Here is a 25,940-nt window from a genome sequence, read left to right on the forward strand (position 1 = left end):
AACTAAATCATAGGCTATGCCGGTAAAACATGAATAAGTATACCAATTATACTAATTGGTTAATAAGTATTATACTTTTTTTTCAATAATATATATTGTTATTGTTTTAATAACTGTTTATTGGTAAACTTATATCTATATCTAAAACATTAATAATTGTAATTCTTGTCATTTTCCACTCAATGCTCAAATCGGTTGAAGATTATTACCATAAGTATGTAACTAAAGTTGTAAAACTGGTGTAATCACTTTTATATTGAGCTTCTGAATAATTGAGGTTACAGTCAAATAACTAATATCTATAATTGTAATTTATCTTGAATTACTCTTTTAAATATTAAGATTTATTTACTTATTTCTTCTATTGAACACTGTGTGCAGTTGTATAGTTAATAAATTTAGACAGGGCTAAAGACATGTGTTTACATAAGCTTGGGACAAGCAATACTGGTAATTCATTGTGAAAATATTTGTTCTTTCATTTTTTTGTTGTCATACAGTGTTAAAATATCCAAGAACCTGGTTTGAAACTGGTTTAAACATCATAAAAAAGGTCACTTTAGTTATGGGTTTTGTGTAACTACAGCTTTTGTCCTATTCTATAGCAAATCGGTATAATGTAGTTTTATGCTTTCCAGATGATTCTAACCAAAATGTTCATAGAAATGTGATGGTTTTTGTTATGGTTATTTTTTACTTTTGGAAAAATATTAAACATATTTTTTTTATCAATATTAACGCCTTCGATTTGTAAGTATTTAAAAAGTTATTAGGTGGAGTGTTGATATGTCATCAAAAGTTTAATTCATTAGAAATTAGATGAGAATCTTGACATCTTGATAAACAAGTTTAAATATCTCTAGACAAGTTGAATACTTGTTAAAACTTGCCAGTTTAATGATGCGATGATATTTCCAAATATGTAATGTATGCCATTAAGCTGACTAACTTGATAAACGCAAACTACTTCACTTTTTACATTCGCCATATATTTTACAAGAATGCACATTGTATAATTCTTACGTAATCCGTTTTGGTTTCAAGCGTAATGATATTGATAGCACTAGTTTTTTATATTTTTAACAATATAATATAAATAATGATTTGATTGTAGTAAAATAGATATTTATTTTTGTTTCAAAATCTTTTACAGATGTTGGAAATGTTCTGTATTATTTATTACAAAGTAAACACTCTAGACGAGGTTAAAACAATATGTTTTTATCATTGAATGTAATTGATAAAAAGCATGTATATATATATATAAAAAAAATAATGAACGTAAATGCGAAATTATATCAGTACATGTAAATTATCCTTATCTAAACCTCGTTAATCATATATTTTTTATAATATAATTAAAACAGGACAAAAATAAACTAAAGTTTTTCTTATAACATCTTTGAAGAATTGCATTTTGTTTCATCACTTAGTGACTAATTTACTGCCTACCATGTCAGATTTTTTTTTATCGAAACTAAAAAATTCCTTCTTCAGCAAAGTACAAGAAAAATAATATACAAATCTAGATTTCCAAAAAAAATAAATAAAATTTCAACCAGTTGTTTTTCATGGAATACGCTCATATCATATGCAAAGGCCAAAGAGGAAACTGTTATATTATCATAATGCAATAAATAATATTTGCTGATGTAAGAAAAATGTTTATTTTTGAAATCTTAATATGTATGCGTTTCCATAACATATTGCAACATAGTCATTTAAATAATAAAAATTGATAGTCCAATATATTATTAATATACAACATTGTCTTTTCTTAAATATTTGTATTTAAAAAAAATCTTTCTTGTGTGTGAATTCTTAACCCTGTGGTGGCGGTGGTATACGCAATTTACTACCTTTTGAACATGCCTAGTAGGGCATTATTATAATTTTCTAGAAAATGTACAGGATAGAGGAAATACCATTAAATTTAGTTAGTATGTCAAGGAATGATTTTTTATAGTTCATATCATCTGATGTTGATTCAGTTTACGAAGTTGTGTTGGATTCAGTTGTCAAGAAATTTAAGAATTTCTTAAAATGAGTAAATTGTTGCAAATTTTCTATTAGCCAATTCACTCAATAACTTGCTTAGTATTGTCATAATATATCAAAATATGAAATATACATTTTTAGATGGTATTATTAATAAATTATACACAATTATTATTTTTGTACTTAACTTAAAAAAGATTTTTTTTATTAAAATTATTTTAATTATATTTAATGAGAAATATTATATTTATAATTAAGTTTAAAATTTACAGAAATATTGATTAAAAAAATGTTTTCTTTAATTGTTTGGTAGTCTCAGGTACCTTTAATATATCTTGTTTATTTTACAATGAAATATTTAAGACTAATCGAATTTAAACATTTTTACAACTTCCAAAAGTTGATCGAGGCAAACCCTCATTGCAAATTATATTTAATCATTAACGTAAGTTTAACCAGTACGATAATAACTGGAAAATTAAAATAATAGTGAGTGTATTAAATTTATTTGTTTTACAAATTTTCAAATATAAAAATTTATTTATATGCAGTCTTAACATTTATAGTGCATATATAGTATAAAAAAAATCTATATACAATTATATAAAATCTAAACGTTACGCTAAATACTAAACGAACACATCTGTATTTTTCCGCTTAAAATTATTTTATACGAATATAAATAAGTAATATAAAAAAATAGTCATTTGTATCACATTTGTCGTTTTGCATTTTTTGTTAAGATAAATGAATCTCTGTTTCGTAAATTATTTAGAACCATTATTGCTAGTTATCACATTTTTTTTTTATTAATTTGTTTTAAGAAGCACTTGATTTCACATGGCAGTTTCTAGCGGTTGGCTTTTGCTCCTGCTGAACTCTCTGATCGGCTGATTCAGGACGGGCTCTTCGGGGTCATAATCGAAGTTGGTCTCAAGAAGGGCTTCTGATTTCGATCGATCGATCACCGGTTTCGATCTGGTCGGCTCGGGGAATTGCTCGAAGCTGGTCTCCTGTACCGGCATCTTGCTCTTCAGTTCATCAAGGAAATTAGGTGTGTAATTGTTCTCGTTGGGTCGATTCAAAGGAAGGGTGTCGGTGTGATAGTAGTCGTTGGCCGGGTAAGTTTCTGCACTTTCCGAATGAACAATCGGGGTGTCATCGCTGATTGTCGTTTCCTGGACGCTAGCAGCTCGAGAGTTGCTTGCAAACGTTGAATTATCTTTGAAGCCCTCATTCTTGTAGGCTAAATTGAAGTTCGGTTGCGCGTACTGCGGTTTATGATATTCGATGGTCGTGTTGCAGCTGAAACTGCTGTTAGGATTCGGATTTTGCGGCTCGTACATGTCGTACGATTGTGTATCTTCGATCGAAGAGTTATAGGTGGATTTCTCCATGCTGTCGATTGATCCGTTGCTGACCATTTTTCGATAGTCTGAATTCTTCGTTAGAGTATCTGTCGATCGTGTACTCTGCAAAATCATCAAATATGTTAAATCTAATTATGAGAGATTATTATAAATCTTACCAATTGACCGGGCTTTCTTCGGTAGTTTAATTCGGAGAATCCATGCGCCGAACCGACGGATCTTAAAGAATGCAAACTTTGCCTTATGCTATTCCTTCTCTCTAATCTTTGAGCATGCCGGTACTTTGATTTATTCCACCAACAAATTATGACTATAGACAAAAGTAGTAAAGCTAAAACGCTGGCAGTTATTGAACCTATAGTAATAATATCTCCTCTCCAGACTAGCGGATCTATAAAAACTTTGGGATCTAAACAAGAAAAATAATATTAATTAATACAAAAAATCTTTTAAATTATCATAATTTCTATTACCAATCTCACAAACGAACGGATATCTCTGAAGGCAATCATCATTTTCAACACTCTGGTAAGAAAAGTAAGTGCACGAGTTGATCATATCAATGTGTTGTATCCAGACTTTATCAGAATACAAATACCATTGCTGTTGTCTTCTAATAAAATCGTATAAAGCTAAGTAATTCACGTTGCCAACTAAGAAAGGCATCGAAGCGTTATCGGCCTGAAACAAACATTTATATAAATATTTAGAAAAGAAGTAAAAAGCATCACTTTCAAAACTTACTTGACAGAAAGCTCGCGCTTCATAGAAATTCATTGGAGCCCCAATATAGATGTAGCATGTATCCCCAACTAACGCCCATCCAGGTGGGCATTTTCCTTCTAAAATAGTCTCGTTGTTCATATAATAAGACTGGTAGTTGACTTCCAGCAATCTCGGATCATCCAGTTGGTCCCAAATTCTGCCAGAAACTGCCAGCGTCGTGTTCACGCCCCAATAGTTGTAAGAGGCATCGATTTTGGTTTTCCACAGCTCCAATGTACTAAATTGTCAATCAATAATTAATATATAATAATTAATAATGAATCGATTTGAAGTCGAATATTACATAACAAACAAAATTTAAAAATAATAAAAAGATTCTTCTTCTTACCTGTTGAAGTTAAACCTTTTGTGTTCATGCAGTCATGCAAAAACATAGAAAATAAAAAAAAATGCGAATTAGTTTAAATTGTGAATGCACTACAAAACAAAATAAATCAAAAACGGTGCGAAACGGGACTACACAATAGGCATTTTTTTGTAATATGTTCAATGTAATTTATATTCTAAATTGAATTTTCAATTTTTCGTTTATAATTATTGATTTTTTTTATGAAATTTGAAAAGGCAATCAGTAATTCATAAGTTTGAATTTGGCAAACATAACATAAAGAGAAATAATTTCGAATGCAAACAATTACTTTGGGTTACATGCATGCGATACAATTAGGAAATATCAAAGTATTGTACTTACAACGATCTGTTCACCGTCATGATTTCGTAATCGTTATCTGGATTAAAGAATATGTTATCGATGTAACGTTGTCCTGCTGTTCCTGCGACTATAGTCGCCTTGCTGTCCCTAGTTAAAGCATAATTGCTGAAATAATATATCGGATTAGTTGAAAGTTTAAGAATGAGTTTGAATAAGTTTTTTTTTTACTTATAAAATCCATTATGCGATGTTGTCTGGTAAATTGGCAGCCTGACTTTATCGAATCCCGATACTTCCAAATTCTGCATTCCGATATTCCTCTTCACGTAATTGTAAGTGAAAATGGAGACGACTTGTTTCAAAACGATATTGTTCTCGTATTGAGCGACGTTCCGAGTAAAGTAATTGCGTGATATCGTAACTTCTTGATACGGCGATGACTGTCTTCCTTCTACGTACAAAGCGGGCAAATTTGAATTGTTCACGAACAGGTTGTTCTCTATGGTACCCTTCAAGGAAGTTGCCGAACCTCGCGAATCGGCCTTAATTGATAAGCCTCCCTGATTTCCAGACACCAAATTATTCTGAAACAATAATAAATCAACTAAAACATGAACTATCCGACGGACAAAGTAGAAATTACCCTGAAGAATACCGTCTGGGTGTTCTGCACATCCACATCGACCGCCGCTTTGCAAGTAGTGAAGTTGCCGTACAATTTCAAGCAATTATCTTTGAACTGATTCTTGTCAATCGTCACCACCGGATTCACTTCTCCGGCGGAATTGTAAACCAAGCCGCCTTCCCTGTTTCCTTCCATAACGCTGTACGTGATATTATGCTGAACATCGCGATCTTCAAAATACAATTACACAATTAATAAATTTAAAAGAATTTAGGAATAATTTGTTTCTACTCACTGAATCCAATAGCTGAAATGGGGAGAGTCACGACTTCGGCTATAAATCCGTGGTTTGAACTAGCTCCATTAGCGAAGAATTTGATGCTCAAACTTGACCCTTTGCTCTTGAACATTCTTTTCTCGTTGTGGGAATTCGTCGTGATTTGCGTTATTAGTTTCGAGGTGACGTTGTACACTTCACCGTCGTATAAGGAAATGAAATCCGGAATCCCATATTTATTGGTCGAGTTGAAGAGATTGAACTGGAGCAGCCTGAAGCCGAACGGTTTGATGTTGTATGCGCTTTTAAATATCTTCACGCAGTTCACCGGATGATTGTCGTATTTGTAGTATATCAAAACGCGTTCCTCCACTCGGATTTCCTTTGTGGTGTCGCAAATGTCGATCAAGCTGAAGAGATTGTAAGGAATGTTTAGATTCTTCAAAGGTGTGTAACTCGATTCCTCGGCTTCCCTTCCTTCGCCCGTCAACGAAAGCACGCTTATTCCAATTCCCAAAGACTTTTTAACGTGATTTGAAAGCAAATTCAATGTTTGCGCCGGAGAAATGAAATTGATACCGTGGAAAGCTGAATCCGTTACATTCACGTAATTGATGATTGGACTCTTGATGATGCTTTGAATTGCAGGAGATTTTTCGTTGTGCAAAATGCCGGCTCCTATTATCTTCACGAAAATCATTTTTGATTCTTCCTTTACCACCGATTGATGGGTGTGTATGTCGTGGTATCTGTTTTCGAACATGTGCGATTCGAATTCGGAATTGGCGAAACGTATGCCACCCCAGTAACTCGACTTCTTTTGTGATTTCTCGCACCGGACGAATACGAATTTAGAATCCCATGAGCATTTGTGGAAATGTCCGTACTGCTGTCCGTTTAATCGGAGAGGACAATCCTCGTATTTCGTTTCTGTGCCTGAGCACTGCAGAGGCTCGGGCCACGACCAAATTCTGGTTAAGGAGTTGCTGTGGAACTCGATCCTCCTGTCGTGTTCAAAGAACGAACTCAATGAATCAAAGCCGAGCTCACGGCAGACCACTTGGGCATTCCGTTCGGTAAATCTGGAGTCGCACATGGGGACCCACTGCAATGTGGTTTTATTGAAATACTCCAAGAATCCTTCGTTCAAAATTTCATGTTCTCCCAAACATTCCACTCCTTTGCAAAGTCGAATTCCACCCTCGACTGAAAACTTTTCAAGGTCCCTCTTTTCTATTCGATTACTTTCTAAATTAGCACTTCTCGAAATTGGCCTCATAATAATTTCAGCACCTTTAAAAGCTTCGGCTTTTAAAGTGCCCAGCACTAAAATACCCACATTCGGACCGAACTCTAAAATAGCGCCAGGTGCTATTGTTAGAGTCGCCTTTGGCATTACAGTTAAATCGGCAAGAACTTTGTAAGGGTACTCTCTTCTTGGCAGGAATAGATCTTCCTCCAATCGTCCACCCAAGTTATCCAAGTCAGGTATTTTTGTAGCCACGAATTCCAATGAGTGACTCGCCAAGAAATCCTCTTCCATTAAATACGGCCTGAACAAAGCGACGGCGTGATTGTTCCAATCGTCGAAATCAAAGATCATTTTTTCTATTTCCACCGCATCATTTGTTCCCCACCAATTTTCACTGACATCCAGATTATTGTCCAGTTTTGCAGTCTTAATTCCAGCCACCAACAAGTAATTAAGAAAATTATTATTGAACAGGTTTCTGTTGACCTTAATTTTCTGGATACCGTTGAAATGAATTACGCTTGTAGGGTCTCGGTAAATTTGGAATGTTCTTAACGTGTTAATATATTTATTTTCTTTGAGCAAGTTAAACATGAACTTTGCAGGCACATCTCCTAATATCTCCGATTGACTCTCCGACTTAAATTCAACCATATATTTACCATTATTCCCCAATATTTCGTTGTAGTCAATTAACATTTTCTTCTCCATTCCTTTAAAGGATATCAAACCATCTTTGCAAAGATTTTCAACAAATTTATTCTTAGTAATATTCACTAGAGCGAAGTGTCCATCGATGTTTAAACTAAATTTATTATTCCTCTTCCATGTGTTGTTATTAAAGTAAACCGAATGTGTAAAGTTTTCGTTGTAATTCCAAACGTACGGTAAATTTATGTCAAAACCACCGGCCTTGTTCCTTTCAATTGTGTCATCTTGTAGAATGTAGTGGAATAGGTTATTCGAAGATCGCAAGTCTCTGGAGAAATGATAAATGCCCTTACCATTGTCTGTTATTAAGCTGTTGTTAATCATGAGAGTGAACTCGGAAATGTTACTCTTATGCAAATCCCAATGCGGAGAGTTGATGTAAATCGCTTCTTGGATGTTGTGCGATAAATCGCAGTTGATTAATTTCATGGAATCATTAGACTTCCGCAAGAAATGATCGCCCAATTCGTTGAAGTATCGGTTATAATAATTCACCTCGATTCCATAATAATTCTGACGTATTTTAGTGTTGTACATTGATAAACTAGGAATTGGGCCTTTTACTATTTTATTGTAAACATCCTGGATGGGTGCTCTTATCGAGCTTAAAATGATCACCGTTCCTCCAAGAGAATTTGAACCGCTGTTATAATCTAATATTAACCCGTGACTGCTTGAAGTTGTAGGGAAAATGGTAAGGTCTCTTTTAATGCTCCAGATGCTGGAATAATCGTTGTACGTCTGCGAATCGTAAACCATGATGCTTTCCGAGCTTTGGTTGTGTATAGGGTTTAAAAGTTGTATTGCTATTACGTAACCAGGATCGCATCGGATTCTGTAACTACGTTTGATGTTATCGCCGAAGACTGGTGAAGTTACCAAATATTTCATGGTATCGACCATCAAGTTATTGTGATCTAATTCATGCGGTATCATGAAAGGCCTGTAATAGATATCTTGTTCAAAATTCTGGAACCATCCGGCCAATTCCCTTTGTTCCAGGCTCGAAATCGCCGGATTATGTTTAATCCCGATGTGATTATTCTCGATCAAGCTACCGCTAACCTTTAATCCCAATTGTTTGAAACTGATCCCAGCTCCTCTGTTATTGCTAAATTCCGAATTTTTCACAACGTTCACCGACTCCGCGTATATATCCGAATACATAATACCCAGACCGTCGTGGTAATTATTTGTTACTTTGATATTCTCGAAGTTATGTCTGGCAAAATCGATCTGCAGGGCCGGCTTCAAAGTGCTCGTAGTATAATCCAATAGACCGGCTTTCTCGATGGTAATAAACTGCAAATCACTTCTTTCGGAAAGCACTCCGAATCGTAAACCGGCCCAAGACGTCTCGTAGCATCTGATGCCAACGTCGTTGTCGTGATTACAAGAATTCTCGAAATCCGAAACAATTTCTGCCCTGCATTTAGTTAAATCTGTATCGTATTCGGTGCACTGAACGTTCGATAAAATCGGAGACTCGTTTAATCCGGCTTCTGGTATTTGATTGCGTTCCAGGAACCAATCTTGCGGATTCAAGGTGTAGCCTAGTTGCTGGCAGACCAAGGACGCATCTTTTATTGTCCATCCGTAATTGCACACCGTTCCCCAATTGTTGTTAACTTTTACTTGCAGTCTTCCCTCCGTCGGACTTTTTCCGCCAAGCAGCCTGATGGGAATCTTGGATTCGATTTCAATGATTTCCGTCTCCGAGTTGTACTGCTCCGTTTCTATTTCGTACGTGTCGTTCTCCGGCTGAAATACTATCTCCTCTTTTAAAGTGAATCTAATGCTGTCCGGTGCTATTCCTCTCGCTTCCAATTTTCCTCCAATCATAACGCCGATGGATGGCGGAAACTTCAAGGACACTCCAGGCTCTAAAGTTAGTTTTCCTCCCGGTCTAATATTTATATCTCTCTCAACTAAATACTCTCCCTGCGGTAATGTTTCTTCCCCTTCGATTTCCCCACCTACCACATTAGAATTTTTCATAATAAAATGCGGAAGATAAATCGAGTGCATATTAATTCTCGATGTTAATGCGTGCGAATTATGGAGCAAATAAGGCACGAAGATGATCTTGGCCAAATTATAACGGTCGTTACGGTGAAATATTCTGTGGAAGATTTTCTCCTCATCCGTGAATCCTAACCAATTATACGTGCAATTAATTGTTCTGCTTTGATCTTCTAGGTGACTTCCAATTTCGTATTTGCTTCCTGGATTCTCAATAATATTTCTGTATATTTTAACATTATTTGAGCCAATCACCAATGGCGCAGCAACGCGACTTCGAGGATTCAATTTCGGCATCGTATCTGATTGGAATGGTTCCTGAATGATGTTTTCTTTTACGAAATTCTTTGTAAACAGTAAATGCTGCGTTTCGGAATATGGACTCAACGCTAAATTTACAACGAACACACCAAGATTTTTCAGAAAATAATTGTTTTGCACGTGGATATTAGTTTTTAGAAAGTTGAACTCTTCCAGTGGTTTGTTTTTAATTAGAATTTGCCCCAGCAAACCTTGCTTAAAACTATTAAATTCAATGTATCCATCAAGGTTTAATGCTGGTGATATTTTAATAGACATTTTTTGATTACCGATGAACTGATTATGTCCAATTTGCAATTTAGTCGATGAGTTGCTGTTCATCCAACATGAGAGGATTTCTAACGCATCGTTAAGATTCTGCTGCACCACGTTTCCTGTTATGTTAATGTACGATTCTGAGCAATAATTTCCATGTAAAATTCCAACATCCAAATTCTTAACTACTTCCGTGTATTCGACGACACTGCTTTGGTTCAAGAACAAGTATTCAGTTTCTTTGGTTTGATTCAACCAAATTGCAACTCCGTACCCTTGATTAGAGCTAATTGAACTTCTTGAAATGTTTCTGTTGCCCCCGGTGTATGTAATATTGATACCATCTCCTTCGTTGAAGGAAATCTTGCTCGACGTCACGTTGATATCGCCCACTCCACTAGTCACATGGACACCAGCCACGTGTCTGTTTTTGGAAATACTGGAGTCGTGTATGTGTAATTGTGTTCTTAAATTGTCAAAAGCGATTCCTCTTCCTTCGTTTTCAGAAATGTCGGAATTGGTCACATTCAAATCGTAGCTCTTACTGAGACCAGATGTAAGTCTCATGTGCAAAAACATCGTCAATTTCGGGTCAGCCCTAAATTTGATGTAAATCTGATTGCTAAAGCTAGTCACAGATTGAGGTCTGGTGCCGTTGCGTATTAGAAAACTAGTTAACAGTCTTTTGCTGACCGATGATCCATCGAAAACATCAATTTGAGCGGAATTATTTCTCTCGGTTTCAGCGCGAAGAAAGTGTATGGTTATTTTATTGCCGTAACGAGTGCTGAACACCTTGGAGCACGTTTTTTCTTTCAAAGTAAAAACGGATTGGTCTACAAAGATTTGTATGGGATAAGTCTGACTGGCGGCAGTAGCCAACGTGCAAAAGTCACTTATATCCGTTTTATCGATTCTTTCATCTGGTCTCTCCTCGTTATGCACATATCTGATTCCATCGCCTCCGTTTTCGTTAATTGTGCACTTATTTATGTGAGCAGAACCGTAACTCGAGTTAACGAATATACCGAAACCTCGGTTTGCTCTAATTCTCGAGTTGCTGATGGTGAAAGGCGCTTCTGGACTCGTCACGTTAATCCCATTGAAAGCCGAGTCCAGAACTTGAACTTCATCGATAATTGGTGGCACGCCAATGATTTCCAAGGCGCTGGACGCGTTATGATCTCTTCCACTTCCGGCATATTGAATATCAACGAATTGCAGCCGGGAATTTGATGTTGGAACAAATAAAGTGTTGCTCAGCGTTAAGATCTTCTCGTGCCTGGCATTCTCGAAACGTATTCCTCTCCAATTGTTCTTCGGACTTTCGTGTCTGGGCAGACAACGAATGGCCAGATCTGGATGGTAGTCGCAAACGCCGGAGCCCATCTGTCGCGTATGCCAATCGCATTCGAATATCGTTTCTTCTGATCCTCTGCATCTGGGATTTTCGTAAAGCAGCCTCGACTTTAGAGGCATTTCCCTGTTGTGCCACATAAAGAATTCCCCTCCTTGGAATCCCAACTGTCTGCACGCTATACTCATATCCGCTAACGTCCAACTGCAGCAAATTATTACCTTTGTAAATACACACAAGTCTTAAACACATATATTATAACTTACTTCTTGGAATTCGTGCAGACGCTACGCCATTTGTCGTTATGTTTTATCTGCACCCTTCCGGCCAATATACTCGGACCATCGACCAGACGTATGTCTTGAGCTGCAATGGAGCCGTAAGGTTCTTCAGCCGAGGTCAATATAATACGCTCATTCTGGTTGCCCTGCAACAAAAAGCGTTTTATTTTAGATCATAATTGTCTTAATTGAAATCTACAATTAAAAAAAGAGAGTAAACATTAAAATCCTGTTATTTTACCCAGTTTACTATTTCACACGGCAGTTTAGTACCTTTGTTTCAATTATGTTCCACATTTTATAAGCACGTTTCCAAGAAGCCACTTTTTACCGTATAAATGTCAAGGATAATGTTAATTTGACTGCCATTTACAAAATTTAAAAAAAAGAGTTATCATTTTAAGTATTGCTAAACGTTTCTGAAGTTCTAAAATATTTATAATAATTAAAACATTATTTCATTAATAGGTTTCTTTAATTATTGTCATATTATCTTTATTGTAATCATTTTGTAAAATTGCCTCACATAGTCAAATCTAGAACAGACACAACAAAGTATATTTACATGACCTGTTTATGCCCTTTTCCATACAATTATATAAAAATAATGCTATTGGGTTTTTTCAATGCTGAAAACGGCGAAAAAAACTTGAGGAAAGACTGAAATTTACAAAGGCAACTAGACTTGTCACGGTACTTTATCTACACGGTGGATCTTAATCTAACATCGATTCTTTCTCTTCTACGGTATATTCTGCAGGTCAATGGCATTATGCAACATTTCCCTTGCTCGCAAGCAAAAGGCACGAAGGCAAACGAGGAGCAAATAAAGCACACAATGAAACAACCCAATTTGGAACTTAACAAAAGTGGCTTAAGGTAATTTGCTCAAACCCATTAACTCCTTTCCACAATTCTTCTTCTATTTTTTTCCTCCTTTCTTACTATTATCTATGGTCTACTATTATAGGAATTTATTGGCTGCGACCTTTCATTTCCCGGTTCAAAGACTTCAGGTCACTAATTTCTGTCAATTCTCCGCTAAATTTATTATATTTAACCTTTCTAAGTGACTCAAAACCACCTACAAAACGAATGTAAAGCAGCCAGTTGACCTGCACTCTCCAGGGATCACCAATTGAAACCTTAATTAGTACTTTCACCGCATAAACCATGCAATAATTATAGTTTCACATGATGAAGACATTATTAAAGATAATCCCAATTAACATGTTCACTCAGCGAAAACCATTTAGAGCATAGAAACAATTACTAACGCCACAATCAACGACCGTAATTACATTAAATTTACAGTCATTGTGAACAGACAGCACAACAAGAATTCTCTTATTTTCAATCATGTTATTTTACTACATTTTTATATTATTAAGTAAGGAATTGATACTTATAGAACTAAATGTTTTTGTTTTTTATTTCGCCTAAGAACTCCATGACCTATTTTTTTAATAGCACTTTCTAGTTTCGTTCACTGAATTGCATAGAAATTTGAGTAAAGTATTCATTTTTTAAATACGTTTTTAAAGATGTATACTTAAAATAATTTCTTTATTAGAAAATATATAGTAGAGAGATTTGAATCAATCAACTGAATGTATTAGTTCGCTATGTTTAAAAGCCAACATGTAACAATATAGATATTTATTATTATTGTTTATTATTGTGTATTTTATAATTTTTCCTTTTCAATCTCCCATTGTAACCCTTTCCAGCCCAGTGATTCCAAATAGAACCATTAATTTTTAAATTCAATTTCGCCTTTCAATGATTAAAACTATTGGAAGCAACTAATGTGAATAGAATCTAGATGTATTTTTCATTATTAAAGAAGTGCTTTTATAAAAATTTGAATAAAACTAAAAAAATGGGGTGGAAAGGGTTAAGTAAAACCATCGTTAAAATAAAGTTATTTCTTTTCCTGGTACTTTTTAAATATGTATAATAACCAATTTATATTTAAACACATTGTAATTACTAAATAAATATTTTTTAACGAGAATTAATTTTCATAATTGTCATGAATGAAATTGTTTTTTTATTATCAATTGTAGTTGTTAAAAGATTTCCTTTAAAAATTGACATATACTAAGAGGACATCTGTGCTTTTGTATTATGAAAATTGTGCCATTATTTGCCATTTCTTTTAGCCCAATTGTTAAAAGTTAATAGTGGAGAAAATTGTTGGCTAAAACTGAAATAAATTCAAATAGAAATATCATAAAAATTTTGGAATGCAAATATTTTAATTAATTGTTTATTCGATTACGCAATATTAATAATAAAGATTATATTCATTTAAATAATGGTGGTATGTATTATTTTGCATTATGATATAACGATATATTCTCAATTTCCTCTACAGTAGCAATCAGTTCGTTTCCGTTCACGATAATTGAATGAGATGTTTTAAGTAGAATTTATAAATGCAACTATGCGCATTTCTTTGAATTCACGTCCGTTACCGAGGATTCCAGGCACAGTTTGTTTATTCCTCGCTACCTTTCACCAATCCAAGAACGTTACATTATTGATTTATGAATGGCTTCGCCACGAAAGCTTTGCAGCAGCCCAAGGTTTTGGATCATTTGGAAGCATTATAACAACGAAATCCATACGTGTTCGTCCGATTTACTAATTGGAATTGTTTATCGCGACAAAGCGTTTAAATTAAATTACCTCGTAATCGAATTACATAGGTAAAACATGTGTTTAATGAGATACGTTTTTGTTTATCAGGTTCCGCATGAGCGCAATGGTTCACAGTTTTTGTTTTCGGCGCGTACAACAATCCCATTGACTGCAACCAGAAACATGTTTTTGTTTTGCATGTTCGCATTGGTACTTTATGCAGACAACGACCGGAAAGGGAAACGCACAGAGGAATACCTGTAGAATCTATAAAAGTGAGATGACTCATCGGAGGTTTTGTTCGAGCGAGGTGCGCGCTTCATCTTCTACTCGGAACACGTTTGAAGTTTTACAAGGAATTTTTTTATTACTACTGAATTTAAATGTACATCTTTATACAGTTAACACTATTAAGTTAACAAACGTATTTGAATACGTTCAATTATAATTAGTGATTAAAGAGAAAGAAAAATGTAAGCGTAACAATTACGCAACGACGTTCGATGCATCGTGCCATTGCAACATGAATATTTCACAAGCTTTTTTTTTAATTTGCTTGCAGTTAATCGAATCACAGTAGTTCTATTTCTCTTTCCCCACGCGATTAAAGAGAACATTATTGTTTTGTCTGTCGTAGGAGAAAGAAAAACCAGTTTTTTTTTAGGTCATCGATGATTCAATATCTAGTAGTATCAACATTTATTTGATTATTTTCCTTCTCTTTTTTTTCTCAATTGGCGTTTTGAGTCACGCAGATGAGAGTCACTGGACTTAACAGTGCGATGATTTTGATTTCGTTGCCCAAAGCAGTCATCCACTGTGAAAACTATACGCTTCATGATTGCAATAATTTCGTTAACGTTATGGACCTTACAGTTTTGAGTGTAGTTAAAAGTAGATGATATCATCGTATTTCTGTCTTTTTTCTTATACAAAGAATTTTTGCATATTTGTACATCCGTTCGTGATTGTATCACTATTTAGGTTATTTTTCGAATCAAGAAACGCAATCTAACCCTCGTTTGCTTTCAAAAATATGTATAATGTATGGTTTTAATGCAGATAATAAAATACAAAAAGAACAAACTAATTTTAATAATAAACAACATCAAAATCATGTTATCAAATGTTATCGGTTTTTGATTATTTGAAAATAATTTTAATCATTTTCAGATACTTGATTATTGATTTATTTTTTAATACAATCAAATATTCCTTTATTATTTTTATAAACAATGATTGTTACAGAAACCTTAATACTTTTCTTCTTAGATAATTAGAAATAAGTTTATAATATTTAGAATGTAGAGAAAGATAAAGTACAATATTTTATGAATGTATACGAATAAGAAATCTTGTTAAATCTAATTAGAAATGAAAAAAAATGAATATTAGTAAACAATATTTTATTATTCAAAAAGTCGAAAATATTATAAGGAATTATTTTGTGCAACAACAATATATTACATTCATTCAAATTATTATTTAAATGTCAATCTTATGTGAATATTAATATAGAAGATATCAAGTGGTAGTAGTATATTATTAAATATAGACTACCAAGTTTAGTTATGAAATTATGAATAATTCCAGTTTATTCCAATAAATTATAAAATAATTTCATTATTTCTATTGAGTTCCAGGCAATTCAAGATCCAATTAAGCTGCGAAAGTGATTCAGAAATACCCAACGCGGTCGTAGAAAAAAATGATACATAATAGCAGTAAATTGCGTAATTACAATCTTGCTATTTTTAGTATATTTTTTACCAATCAATTAGTTAATTGCTAGTCCTCAAACTGTAAAAGTATCCGAACTTTAACTCTTGCGTAAGATGAAATTACTTTCGTTTCGTGCAAAAATATTAAATGCCCGCACTCATTTTTCGTGATCGTAGATTCAATAAATCAGCATCACAACTCTGTCGCGCATACAACAAATATACTTTAACATTTGTAATTAAATAAAGATAAATAACGTGATTTCTCTGAAATGTTATGAACGTGAATCATGGTTTATTCTATTCAGAATAAAATTTAATATTTTTAAACAGTGTCTCACGTAGTATTATTAAATTAATATGATATTGAAGGACGTTTGAATCATCTTTAAATTATATTTTGATAGAAAAATGTATGTTTATTATTATGAAAAATGAAATATCGGAACTCAAATATTTGTTGTGCCACCTGTTTGAATGTAATTTAACAAGTGAAATGCTGAAAAGGTCTTTACAATCTTCTGTTTGCTCAATATTACAAACCAGGTCGTGCTTTGGTTTGATAAGATAAAAAAATAATAATAAATAGATGGCCAAGAAAAGCTTTTCATGAATCATTTTTATTTCCCGGTAATTTAAAAATTACCAGGAAAAGCCTTGTGACTACTGCACGCTCTCGGATTGTTTACTTTTTTATCCGCAAGTAATAATCAATTAGATCTCGCTACTTACTATAGCTGTCAATGTGCCTCGAACTGTGATGCCAATTTGCGAAACAACTTTGATCTCCACGCCTGGTTCGATGACTAATTCCGCGTTCCTTTCGATGATCAAGTCGTTTTTCAATAAGTACGGACTCTTGTTTCTTGAGAAAACTATCTGCTCGTCCGCTATGATGCCACCGGAATGCTCCGTCGTGATAGCGGCTTTCGTTTCTCCATAATACTTCTCCTCGGTCCACAAATCCACGGGTTCAGCCAAAGAAACGTGAAGCACAAGGAATACCAATAGGACCGTAACACTGAACTCGAACATTTTGGCCAAAAAAATCATTTCCGACGCGCTCTAAGCATAGTACATTAGTGTACAAGGAGATAAATAATTCGAGATTAGATTATGCTATTGATTAATGAAGCGACTTCTTTTCTAGTTACGTCTGAAAACTTTCGTTTTATTCAAATGCAATCTCCCACTTCGATGGTATTTCTCAACAATAACAATAACATATTCCGATCTGCGAACTGCACGGGCCTTCGTCTCTTATTAATACCGCATCGATTTCATTGATCACTTCCGGAAAATCGAAGTCTTTGTGCACTGGTTATCTAATTTGAGCACACTACAACAACAATGCCTCGACGCGATTTTTTCACCTCGGCACAAGCAACGCTAGTCCGTTGCTATAGGCGCGGTCTCTGGGCTTGTTTTTCCACGTTAAAAACTCTGCTCACGTGACCACTAGGTAGAGTGCCCCACTCACCTGTGCTCAGGTATGAAACAGGTGGGAAACGTTTGAAATATGACCGTTAGGGAGCGTATCTTACTGGCTATTAACTTTAAACTCCTCGTTCACATTTCAAGTGATCACAGAGACTTACTAACCACTTAATTGTGCGTAGGGGCTCTTAATTGTACCTCGAGTGAGTCTGCAAATTGTCAGCTTACTACTAATTACATTTTAGGTACCACATCAAATTACATCCCTTTCATACTTTTATTAAATATACTTGATACTCTTTAAAAATACATAAACCTCTTTGTATAGTTTACCTGAAAGATATTTTTAGAAATAATTAACAGTAACCCCAATTATTATAATATTATCTCCTCTGTACATTAAAATTATTATCAATAAGAAATCGAAAATAATTGTCTTTTACATTTTAATTAATTATGATAATATGGGCCGACAGACTATTGTCCTTAACCCTTAACATTATGTTTATTATTATATATTATGAGAATATACAAATTGTATTATTAAAATTAATTTTGTTACAACTAAAATGAATTAAATGTTGAAGCATCTAAAGAAAGAAATTAATTCAAATATTCAAACTTGTCTTGAGACGCTTACTAAAAGATGGCACTGCTAACTGTAGTTCAAAGTCGTTCAGTAGTTCATTCAATGTATTGAAGTGAGCAGTCAATGATTTGGTTTTATCCAAAACCCACATGTTTTAAATCAGTTTACCCAGTTTACATTTAGGTATGTTTTAGTGTGTTGTCACATGTAATTCTTTCATAAATTCTAACTCTTTATATTTTAGGTTAGAACATTTTTAGTGACTGTGAATCAAATATACAATAAAGAAATGGACGAGAGATTCAAACATATTGCAACCGATCCAAAATTTCGGCGGGCTCCGAGAAACAAGAAAAATGTTAAGATTGATAAGCGGTTTCAGTCTATGTTCCATAGTAAAAAGTTTAAAGGTTCTGCAAAAGTTGATATGCGAGGAAAGCCTATCAACCATTCAGTTGACAAGGATTTGAAGAAATACTATGAAATTAATTCTGATGAAAGTGACTCCGATGCAGAGAAGCAAGAGGAAGAAGATGGTGAGGCTGAACTTAAAGTTAAACATAAAACTGATAAGGAGATCCCGAAGAAGATTGTAAAGAAGCTTAAGGATATGGATGTGGATTATGCTAGAGGTGAGGGATATTTATATTCAGATAGTTCATCAGATGATGAAGAATCTGATGAGGAAATTGAAGAAATTGAACATGGTTGGGGTGAGTTGGATGCTGATGCTGAGGAAACTGATGAAGTCACTCATAGATTGGCTGCTTGCAACATGGATTGGGATAGAATCCGAGCTGTAGATTTACTAGTCTTGATGACATCCTTTTTGCCACCTGGTGGTTCTATTATTTCTGTTAATATTTATCCATCTGAATTTGGTAAACAGAGAATGGCTGAGGAGGACATCAAAGGTCCAAAAGAGTTAGTTTCTAGTAATGATCAGTATGAAGTTGATGATGATGATGAAGAAAATGAGGAAGGTTCTAAGTATCATATGGAAAAATTGAGGCAATATCAATTGAATAGATTGAAATATTATTATGCTGTAATTACATTTGATAGTGATAATAGTGCTAACAAAGTTTACACAGAATGTGATGGAATGGAATATGAATCCAGTGCTACAAAGATGGATTTGAGATTTATTCCAGATGACATGACCTTTGATGATGCACCAAAAGAATCATGCGACAAGTTACCAGATACTTCCAGGTATGAACCAAGATTTTTTACAACAACTGCTTTACAACAATCTAAAGTGGACTTGACCTGGGATGAAACTAATCAAGATAGGAAGGAATTAACTGAGAAATTGGCAAAAGGAAAAATAGATGATATATCTGAAGCTGATTTACAGAATTATTTGGCTTCTAGCAGTGGTGAGGAATCTGAAGAAGAAAAACCACAAGAAAAAGATAATTCTGTTGATAGTGATGATTCTGATATGGAAAGTAATGAAAATCCCATTGATAAATATAAAGCTTTGCTGGCTGGCATTGAAGAAAAAGAAAAGGAAAAGAAGAATAGAGACATTGGGATGGAAATCTCTTGGGGAATTGATGTCCAAGAAAAAACAGATCAACTTATCAAGAAGAAGAAAGAGGAGAATCAAGATAAGACGCCATTCCAAGAATATTTAGATAAAAGGAATAAAAAACGTAAAGAAAAAACTAAGCTCAAGAAACAAAATGCTCAAGATGATGACAGTAGTGAAGATAATGATGATATGCCTTCAGATATTGACATGAATGATCCATACTTTGCAGAAGAGTTTGATAAGCCAGAATTTAAGAAAAAGAGTAAAAAGAAGATAGAGGATAATGAGGAAGACATGGATGAACAGAAACAGGCTGAATTGGAGCTACTTCTATTAAATGAAGGAGACGATGAAAAGAAGCATTTCAGTTTGAAGAAAATTCAAGAACAGGAAAATGATAAAAAATCCAAGAAGAAAAAGAAGAAATCTGCCAGTGCTGCTGAACCAGTTGATGATTTCAAAGTCAATGTTAATGATGAAAGATTTTCAGCACTATTTACTAGTCATCATTATAATATTGAACCTACTAATCCACATTACAAGAAAACTAAAGCAATGGAGACACTGATAAGTGAGAAACTGAAAAGAAGAGCTGGAGATGAAGAGGAAAATGAAGCCAAAAGACATAAGCAGGATAATAAAAAGCAATCTGCAGAACTAAGTGTTTTAGTAAAATCTGTTAAAAGGAAAGCTCAGGAATTTGGAAAAAAGAAAAATAAATAATTTTGTTATCCCTATTGTTGTTGTTTTTATTACTTGAAAATTAATAATTCCACATTTTTAACAAAAGTTGCATTTTAATGTTTTATGTATTAACGGTTGCATAAAACAATTTAAGATCAAAGAAATGAGTACTCTATATATTTAAACAACAATTTAAGTACAACCAATGAACAAAAATGTTATTGCACAAGATTTCTTTAGTTGTTTGTATGGTATTTCAGTAATTTGAAATGTCCTAGAATACAAAGATTTGGTACACTTTATTTTAAATATGGTTAATTTACAAATAACTATATGTACAATTATATAATACAATCGCGTAGACTGTCCGATTATTGAATATTACAAAAACGTTTTATTAATATTTAAAAAAAACGCCGACAGTCGTATAATATACAATTTGCGATATCTTTGTATTACAAAAACACACAAAGCATTTAAATGAAATGAAAACAATATCTGCAAAAATAATAGAAAAGCGTTTAAAATATTTTTTTAAATTAATAATTTTGAAAAAGAAATCAAATGAATTTCTCTATTATAATTTTGTCCTAATGAACTAACAAATACCCTGAGGATATGGCAACATACATTTTGAAAAGGACTCCTCATCTAAGCCATAATTTCAATCTCAAAGCATCAACTCCATTCAAATAGTATCTGAATAGGCGCTTGTCCCTTACAAAACCTAAGGCCTCATATAACCGTAGTGCTGGTTTGTTTGTTATTTCTGTTTCTAATACCACCTCATCTGCATCTCCAGAGATCATCTCTTGTATCGCCCGCTTTACCAATGTTGAACCAATACCGTGCTTTCTGTAACTTTTGTCCACTGCCAACATCGCAATGTAACCCCTTTTAATCACTTTTCTGTGTATATCAAGCTTACAAACTATGGCCCCGACACATAAATCATCACACATTGCCTTAAATAATGAACATAATTTAGAATAATATTTAACTGTAAAATATATCTTACCAAAAAGCATAAATTTGGCCAGTTATGTATAAAATATCTATATGTATAAATTGAGTAAGGTTCGGACAAACCCTTTTGTATAATTTTCATAATTAAAGGCATCTGTAATTCTGATTGGTAAGCCACATATTGAATTTCAGAATCATTTGCCACTGGTTGCACTTCTTCCGATTTGCTTTCTGTTATATGCAGATCATCCAATTCACTTGCAACTTCATCCAAGACTTCTACTTCTGGCTCATTTTTGTATTTATTCCGAATTAATAAGGTTATATCAAAATCTGGTGAATTAAAATCATCGCTAAATTTATGCTTTGTTTTAACTTCCATGAGTGCATTAGCATCCTCATCCTGATCATTAGAGCAACTCTCATGATTTTCCAATTTATCAGTAGTTTGTGATGCAACGTTTTCTAGAAACATAAAATAAACTAATTTATTAAAATAAGAAATAAATATTACCAGTCTTCATAGAATGATTTATGTCAGTTCCATTTAAGATTCCTCCAATAACAGATTTCGCTTTTAATTTAAGCTCCTCAATGTCAGTTTTATAGTCTTCAGACTTTTTAATCTGAGCCCCATTTTTTTGTTGGTTAGGTGATGACTTTTTGTTTGCACAACCTTTGTTTTTACTAGTTATTTTATTCATGATATTATTTACAAAATGCTTTAAGTTTCGATTGCTATTAAAATTAATTGAATAAAGAAATTTCCTCCTAATATTTATAAATCAAAAACAAATAGACATTTTGACTAAGGAAACGTCAGGGAACTTTCAATTTACAACTAAGACCAACTTCAAATGTATCTGAATATTTGATAATTTCAGGTACATCATGCAAGCATAAAACGGACAATGTTTGTATCAAAGAAATAATGTATCTTTACATTACATATTTCTATTGTATTATTATTTTAATACATATATATAAAATTAAACCTTTATAAGGAAATAAATGTACACAAATCTGTGTTTTTATTTTGTCTATTGGCAACGAGCATCAAGGTACTGTGGTTGGTAACAATTGTTAATTTTATCGAGTTATCTTACAAGTTGAATAAATAACCTTAAATTTAAGGAGTAGATTGATGTGAAAATAACAAAAATGTTAAAAGTTTTGAATATCTTGAAAACTACAGCAAGAGGCCCTCAGAGGAGGACTTTTCTCTCCCAAGCATATTATTGCAATGAAGTATGGAACAATAGATTGAATAGTACAATTTTACAAAAAATAAACCATGATGAATTATACTATGAACTAGAACAGCGCTTTCAAAAGAATGGAATTATTAGTGCTGTTGATGTTGATATTTTTGCCAATTCAGTAAAAGATGATATATACTTGGATGAATTGATGGATTTAGCCCATAAGCTGAGGTTAAGTGCAGACACTTCAAACACACTTGAATCCACTTCACATGCTGTTATTCGTTGTTTACTGAATTATGACAAGAAGGATGAACTATTGAATGCTCTGGATGATAGGTTAAACTATGGTTTATTCCTAGACAACTATACTGCCAACATTTTAATGGATTACTTTTATAAGGCTAAAGATTTTGTCTCTGGATCAAGGGTGGCTAGTCAGTTAATGCTGCAGGAAGAAATGAATCATCCATTATCTTCTAGCTTATCTATATTTCACTGTTACAACTTCTTATTAAATCCAGTTGGATGGCCAGAGATGCCAAAGCCAGAAGAACCAGAGGAAGAAGTAAAAGTCAGAGTGAAATATTTAAGGAATCCATATGATGATAATCATTTTGATTTAAGAGATCCAATAAGGATTGTTGGTAAAACGTTAATGGAAGCAACAATTGAAAAAAATGATGATTTAGAAAAATCATTGTATATATTGGGTATATCTTTATTTGATCCTGAACAAGCTAAAAATGTAGTAAAGGGAGATGAAAAAATCTACAAAGAAATACTCAATTTATTGCCAGAAGACAATGAAATGAAGGCAACTCTGGAGAAATTAACTTTGATACCAGGTGAATTAAAAACTTTGCTTGAAAGTAAAGTGAAATCTTGTGAAAGAGATGTTGGAGAAAAAGATGTTGCAGTTCAATGTGAAACCTATAGCAAATGGGAGCAAAATCGATTGGATGCTTTGAAGAGACAGGAGGAAAGATACAACATTGCTAATAGAATAGAAAATATTGAAACATCTCAGAAGAATTTGAAATTACGAGAGGAGAGGTTATGGTTCTTTGAGAATGAAGAACAGATTGAGCTGGATATTGATGCTAAGAAAATTTATTATCCAAAGAGGTGGTTTGGTAAGATGAAGAAGCCAAGAACTGCTGACAAAGCTTATGTACCACCAGAAATCAATTAATGGTTATTATTATTATTTTTATTAACTTATAAAATATATAAAATTATTTAGTCTTTGAGTTTTGTTTCTTTGCGCAATTCCACAATATCCGCATTTACGCGTTCAAGTTTTGTTGCCATATCTTTATCCAGCTCTGCATCAATCTGATCCTGCAAATTCCGAGATTCCCGTTCAATGAATCCCAAATCATTTACAGTTTGTATAATACCATCACAGTTTATATGCAAAGTGGCCAGCAACTTGTATGCCTTTCTAGATACTTCATCATATTTGGCGTCTTTAAATATTAGTGCGTCAGATAGAGTGAATGATCTTTCAAGCTGTCCAGTCAACTGGTTAATTTCCTTCTGGACCCTTCTTGTATCCTTCAAGATTTTACCTATTTCTCCATCTTGCTTCTTAATATTACCAATTATCTCCAATATTCTCCTTGTGTAACTTGACCTAAACAAATACATTTAAAGTTATTATTTTTTCTTTGTAATGTTAATACTAACCTTGTATTAAAATTGCCCAATTTCTCAACTTCATGTTTCAATGAAAATTCCAAATTACTTTTCTCAATTAGTTCTTGTTGCATACACCGAGTTTTCTCTCTTAAAGTTTCCAATTTGGTCTTCTCTTCTTTTGCTTTTATCTATGTTATACAAAAATATAAAATTACTTACATTACTATTGCTTTAATGGAAATTACTTACTTCGTGTTCACTTAAACTGCTTTTCATTGAACGATACTGTTCAATCAGCGGACTTTGAACATCATTCCATTGATTTGCAAGTTCCAGCAATCTATCATTTCCATTGGCAACGAGATTTTTTAATTTCAACATATTTTCCTCCTTTGATAACACCGTCATAGTCTTAGTTTTTATATTAATTTTAGCTGTTATTTCTTTTAGATTATCCTCTTCTGTTCGTTTTAACGTTTGTAACTGTTTCAGCTGTTTTTCTAGTTTCTTCACATCTTCTTTCATTGCTAAATATTTCAATTTCTCTCTTTCAATTATTTCAACTTCTGCATTTATTTTCTTTTCTAAACTATCATCAATAACTATACATTTTTCCACTTTATTTATAGTTACTTCTTCTGTGATATTCTCTAGTGGCAGTATTGACAAATCACTGTTTGGGGTCACAAAATCTTTTGTATTTATATCAAAATTATTGTCTTTGAATAATAAAGAAGCCAATAAATTACTTGCTTCACATTGTCTACTAACATCAGGCAGATGGTGTACCCAATATTGTTTCAATTCTAATGCAAATAATAATATTAATATTTAATATTACTATATATTATTATACTACTACCTTCAGTTACATTTTCTGCAGTATTTGGTATTTGTATATTTTCTGATTTCAAAGGCACACTGTAACATAAACCTTGTTGGAAATAAGTAGTATCATAAACCTGTGCTCCATTCAATATGAAATTAGGTGGTAACCATGGTTGTTCTAAAGATAGTTTAAGGTTTTCTTTAATATCCTTAACTAATTTTGGAATATATCCTGTTAAAATAATGAACAAATATTAAGTTTTTCTCAGACTATTTCAATGCTTAAATTTACCAATAACTTTAATTTCTGCCACTTTTGCATTTTCTCTTGGCACTCTTTCAATGAGGAACATCAACGCCCTTCGAATCTCAATTTCATTTGAGTACAAAATACTTTGATATCCCAGATCTCCACGAAAACCAATGCTTTGTATAAGTTCCACCAATTGTGATGATAATTTTAAACGAAGACTCATTGATGTGGGCATCCTCTTAGGTAAATTTAAACCAGGTTTTATTGCTTCTAAACAACACACAATTGAATTTATTATGGTATCTAGTGTGAAACCTTTTAGACTTGTAATTTCTTCATCAATCTCACTAAAACACAATTAACATGTATAAATGTAATATTAATGAAGAGAGACAAATACCAATTGAGATTCCTTAATGAATCAATAATAATTTTATCAACTTCCTCCATTATTTGCAATTAATTTAACAGCTTATTTTCATAATAAATAAGAAAACTTAACCTAATGTGTAAATGTCAATAA

At 33.2% G+C, this 25,940-nt stretch overlaps 5 protein-coding genes across 7 annotated transcripts; 2 read left to right on the top strand and 3 right to left on the bottom strand.

The window, feature by feature from the left end:
• Positions 1–2,620: 2,620 nt before the first annotated feature.
• On the bottom strand, positions 2,621–17,737 carry LOC108560828 (protein bark beetle). 3 transcript variants are annotated; one of them, XM_017918541.1, is made up of 12 exons: positions 17,429–17,737; positions 17,007–17,339; positions 11,893–12,053; positions 5,727–11,830; positions 5,450–5,661; positions 5,035–5,390; positions 4,846–4,971; positions 4,483–4,497; positions 4,113–4,371; positions 3,842–4,049; positions 3,527–3,777; positions 2,621–3,470 (listed from the first exon to the last, which is right to left on the bottom strand). In XM_017918541.1, exons 2-12 carry the CDS (start codon positions 17,325–17,327, stop codon positions 2,835–2,837), a joined length of 8,649 nt encoding a protein of 2,882 aa, XP_017774030.1. In that variant the 5' UTR covers positions 17,328–17,339; positions 17,429–17,737; the 3' UTR covers positions 2,621–2,834. The 3 variants fall into 3 exon arrangements, with proteins under 3 accessions (XP_017774030.1, XP_017774021.1, XP_017774038.1); XM_017918532.1 differs by having other exon boundaries at positions 17,007–17,737; XM_017918549.1 differs by lacking the exon at positions 4,483–4,497 and having other exon boundaries at positions 17,007–17,737.
• Positions 17,738–18,397: 660 nt separating this feature from the next.
• Positions 18,398–20,571, top strand: LOC108560759 (ESF1 homolog). Its single transcript, XM_017918446.1, has 2 exons — positions 18,398–18,483; positions 18,545–20,571. The coding sequence occupies exon 2, from the start codon at positions 18,590–18,592 to the stop codon at positions 20,561–20,563; it is 1,974 nt and encodes a 657-aa protein (XP_017773935.1). The 5' UTR covers positions 18,398–18,483; positions 18,545–18,589; the 3' UTR covers positions 20,564–20,571.
• Positions 20,572–21,046: 475 nt separating this feature from the next.
• On the bottom strand, positions 21,047–22,330 carry LOC108560806 (N-alpha-acetyltransferase 30). The gene is made up of 3 exons (XM_017918493.1): positions 22,005–22,330; positions 21,543–21,955; positions 21,047–21,489 (listed from the first exon to the last, which is right to left on the bottom strand). Exons 1-3 carry the CDS (start codon positions 22,192–22,194, stop codon positions 21,172–21,174), a joined length of 921 nt encoding a protein of 306 aa, XP_017773982.1. The 5' UTR covers positions 22,195–22,330; the 3' UTR covers positions 21,047–21,171.
• Positions 22,331–22,564: 234 nt separating this feature from the next.
• On the top strand, positions 22,565–23,940 carry LOC108560876 (28S ribosomal protein S27, mitochondrial). Its single transcript, XM_017918588.1, has one exon. The coding sequence runs from the start codon at positions 22,652–22,654 to the stop codon at positions 23,885–23,887; it is 1,236 nt and encodes a 411-aa protein (XP_017774077.1). The 5' UTR covers positions 22,565–22,651; the 3' UTR covers positions 23,888–23,940.
• LOC108560866 (coiled-coil domain-containing protein 22) lies at positions 23,895–25,910 on the bottom strand. The gene is made up of 6 exons (XM_017918578.1): positions 25,818–25,910; positions 25,457–25,764; positions 25,199–25,396; positions 24,586–25,142; positions 24,385–24,524; positions 23,895–24,331 (listed from the first exon to the last, which is right to left on the bottom strand). Exons 1-6 carry the CDS (start codon positions 25,865–25,867, stop codon positions 23,935–23,937), a joined length of 1,650 nt encoding a protein of 549 aa, XP_017774067.1. The 5' UTR covers positions 25,868–25,910; the 3' UTR covers positions 23,895–23,934.
• Positions 25,911–25,940: the final 30 nt, after the last annotated feature.

The sequence above is a fragment of the Nicrophorus vespilloides genome, unplaced genomic scaffold (assembly GCF_001412225.1).
Source record: "Nicrophorus vespilloides isolate i.1.1-1 unplaced genomic scaffold, Nicve_v1.0, whole genome shotgun sequence".
NCBI lineage: Eukaryota > Metazoa > Arthropoda > Insecta > Coleoptera > Silphidae > Nicrophorus > Nicrophorus vespilloides.

Bases quoted from the DNA above. Each gene is read 5' to 3' on its own strand.
- LOC108560759 (XM_017918446.1), top strand. From the start codon at position 18,590: ATGGACGAGAGATTCAAACATATTGCAACCGATCCAAAATTTCGGCGG.
- LOC108560876 (XM_017918588.1), top strand. From the start codon at position 22,652: ATGTTAAAAGTTTTGAATATCTTGAAAACTACAGCAAGAGGCCCTCAG.
- LOC108560866 (XM_017918578.1), bottom strand. From the start codon at position 25,867: ATGGAGGAAGTTGATAAAATTATTATTGATTCATTAAGGAATCTCAAT. The intron at 25,397-25,456 runs GTAAATTTAAGC...TTATTTTAACAG, and splicing joins GGCAGAAATTAAAGTTATTG to GATATATTCCAAAATTAGTT. The intron at 24,332-24,384 runs GTTAGTATTAAC...GTATTTGTTTAG, and splicing joins TTGGGCAATTTTAATACAAG to GTCAAGTTACACAAGGAGAA.
- LOC108560806 (XM_017918493.1), bottom strand. From the start codon at position 22,194: ATGAATAAAATAACTAGTAAAAACAAAGGTTGTGCAAACAAAAAGTCA. The intron at 21,956-22,004 runs GTAATATTTATT...TTATGTTTCTAG, and splicing joins AAATCATTCTATGAAGACTG to AAAACGTTGCATCACAAACT. The intron at 21,490-21,542 runs GTAAGATATATT...TCATTATTTAAG, and splicing joins GGCCAAATTTATGCTTTTTG to GCAATGTGTGATGATTTATG.
- LOC108560828 (XM_017918541.1), bottom strand. From the start codon at position 17,327: ATGATTTTTTTGGCCAAAATGTTCGAGTTCAGTGTTACGGTCCTATTG. The intron at 4,050-4,112 runs GTAAGTTTTGAA...TGTTTGTTTCAG, and splicing joins AAGCGCGAGCTTTCTGTCAA to GCCGATAACGCTTCGATGCC. The intron at 3,471-3,526 runs GTAAGATTTATA...ATGATTTTGCAG, and splicing joins GAAGAAAGCCCGGTCAATTG to AGTACACGATCGACAGATAC.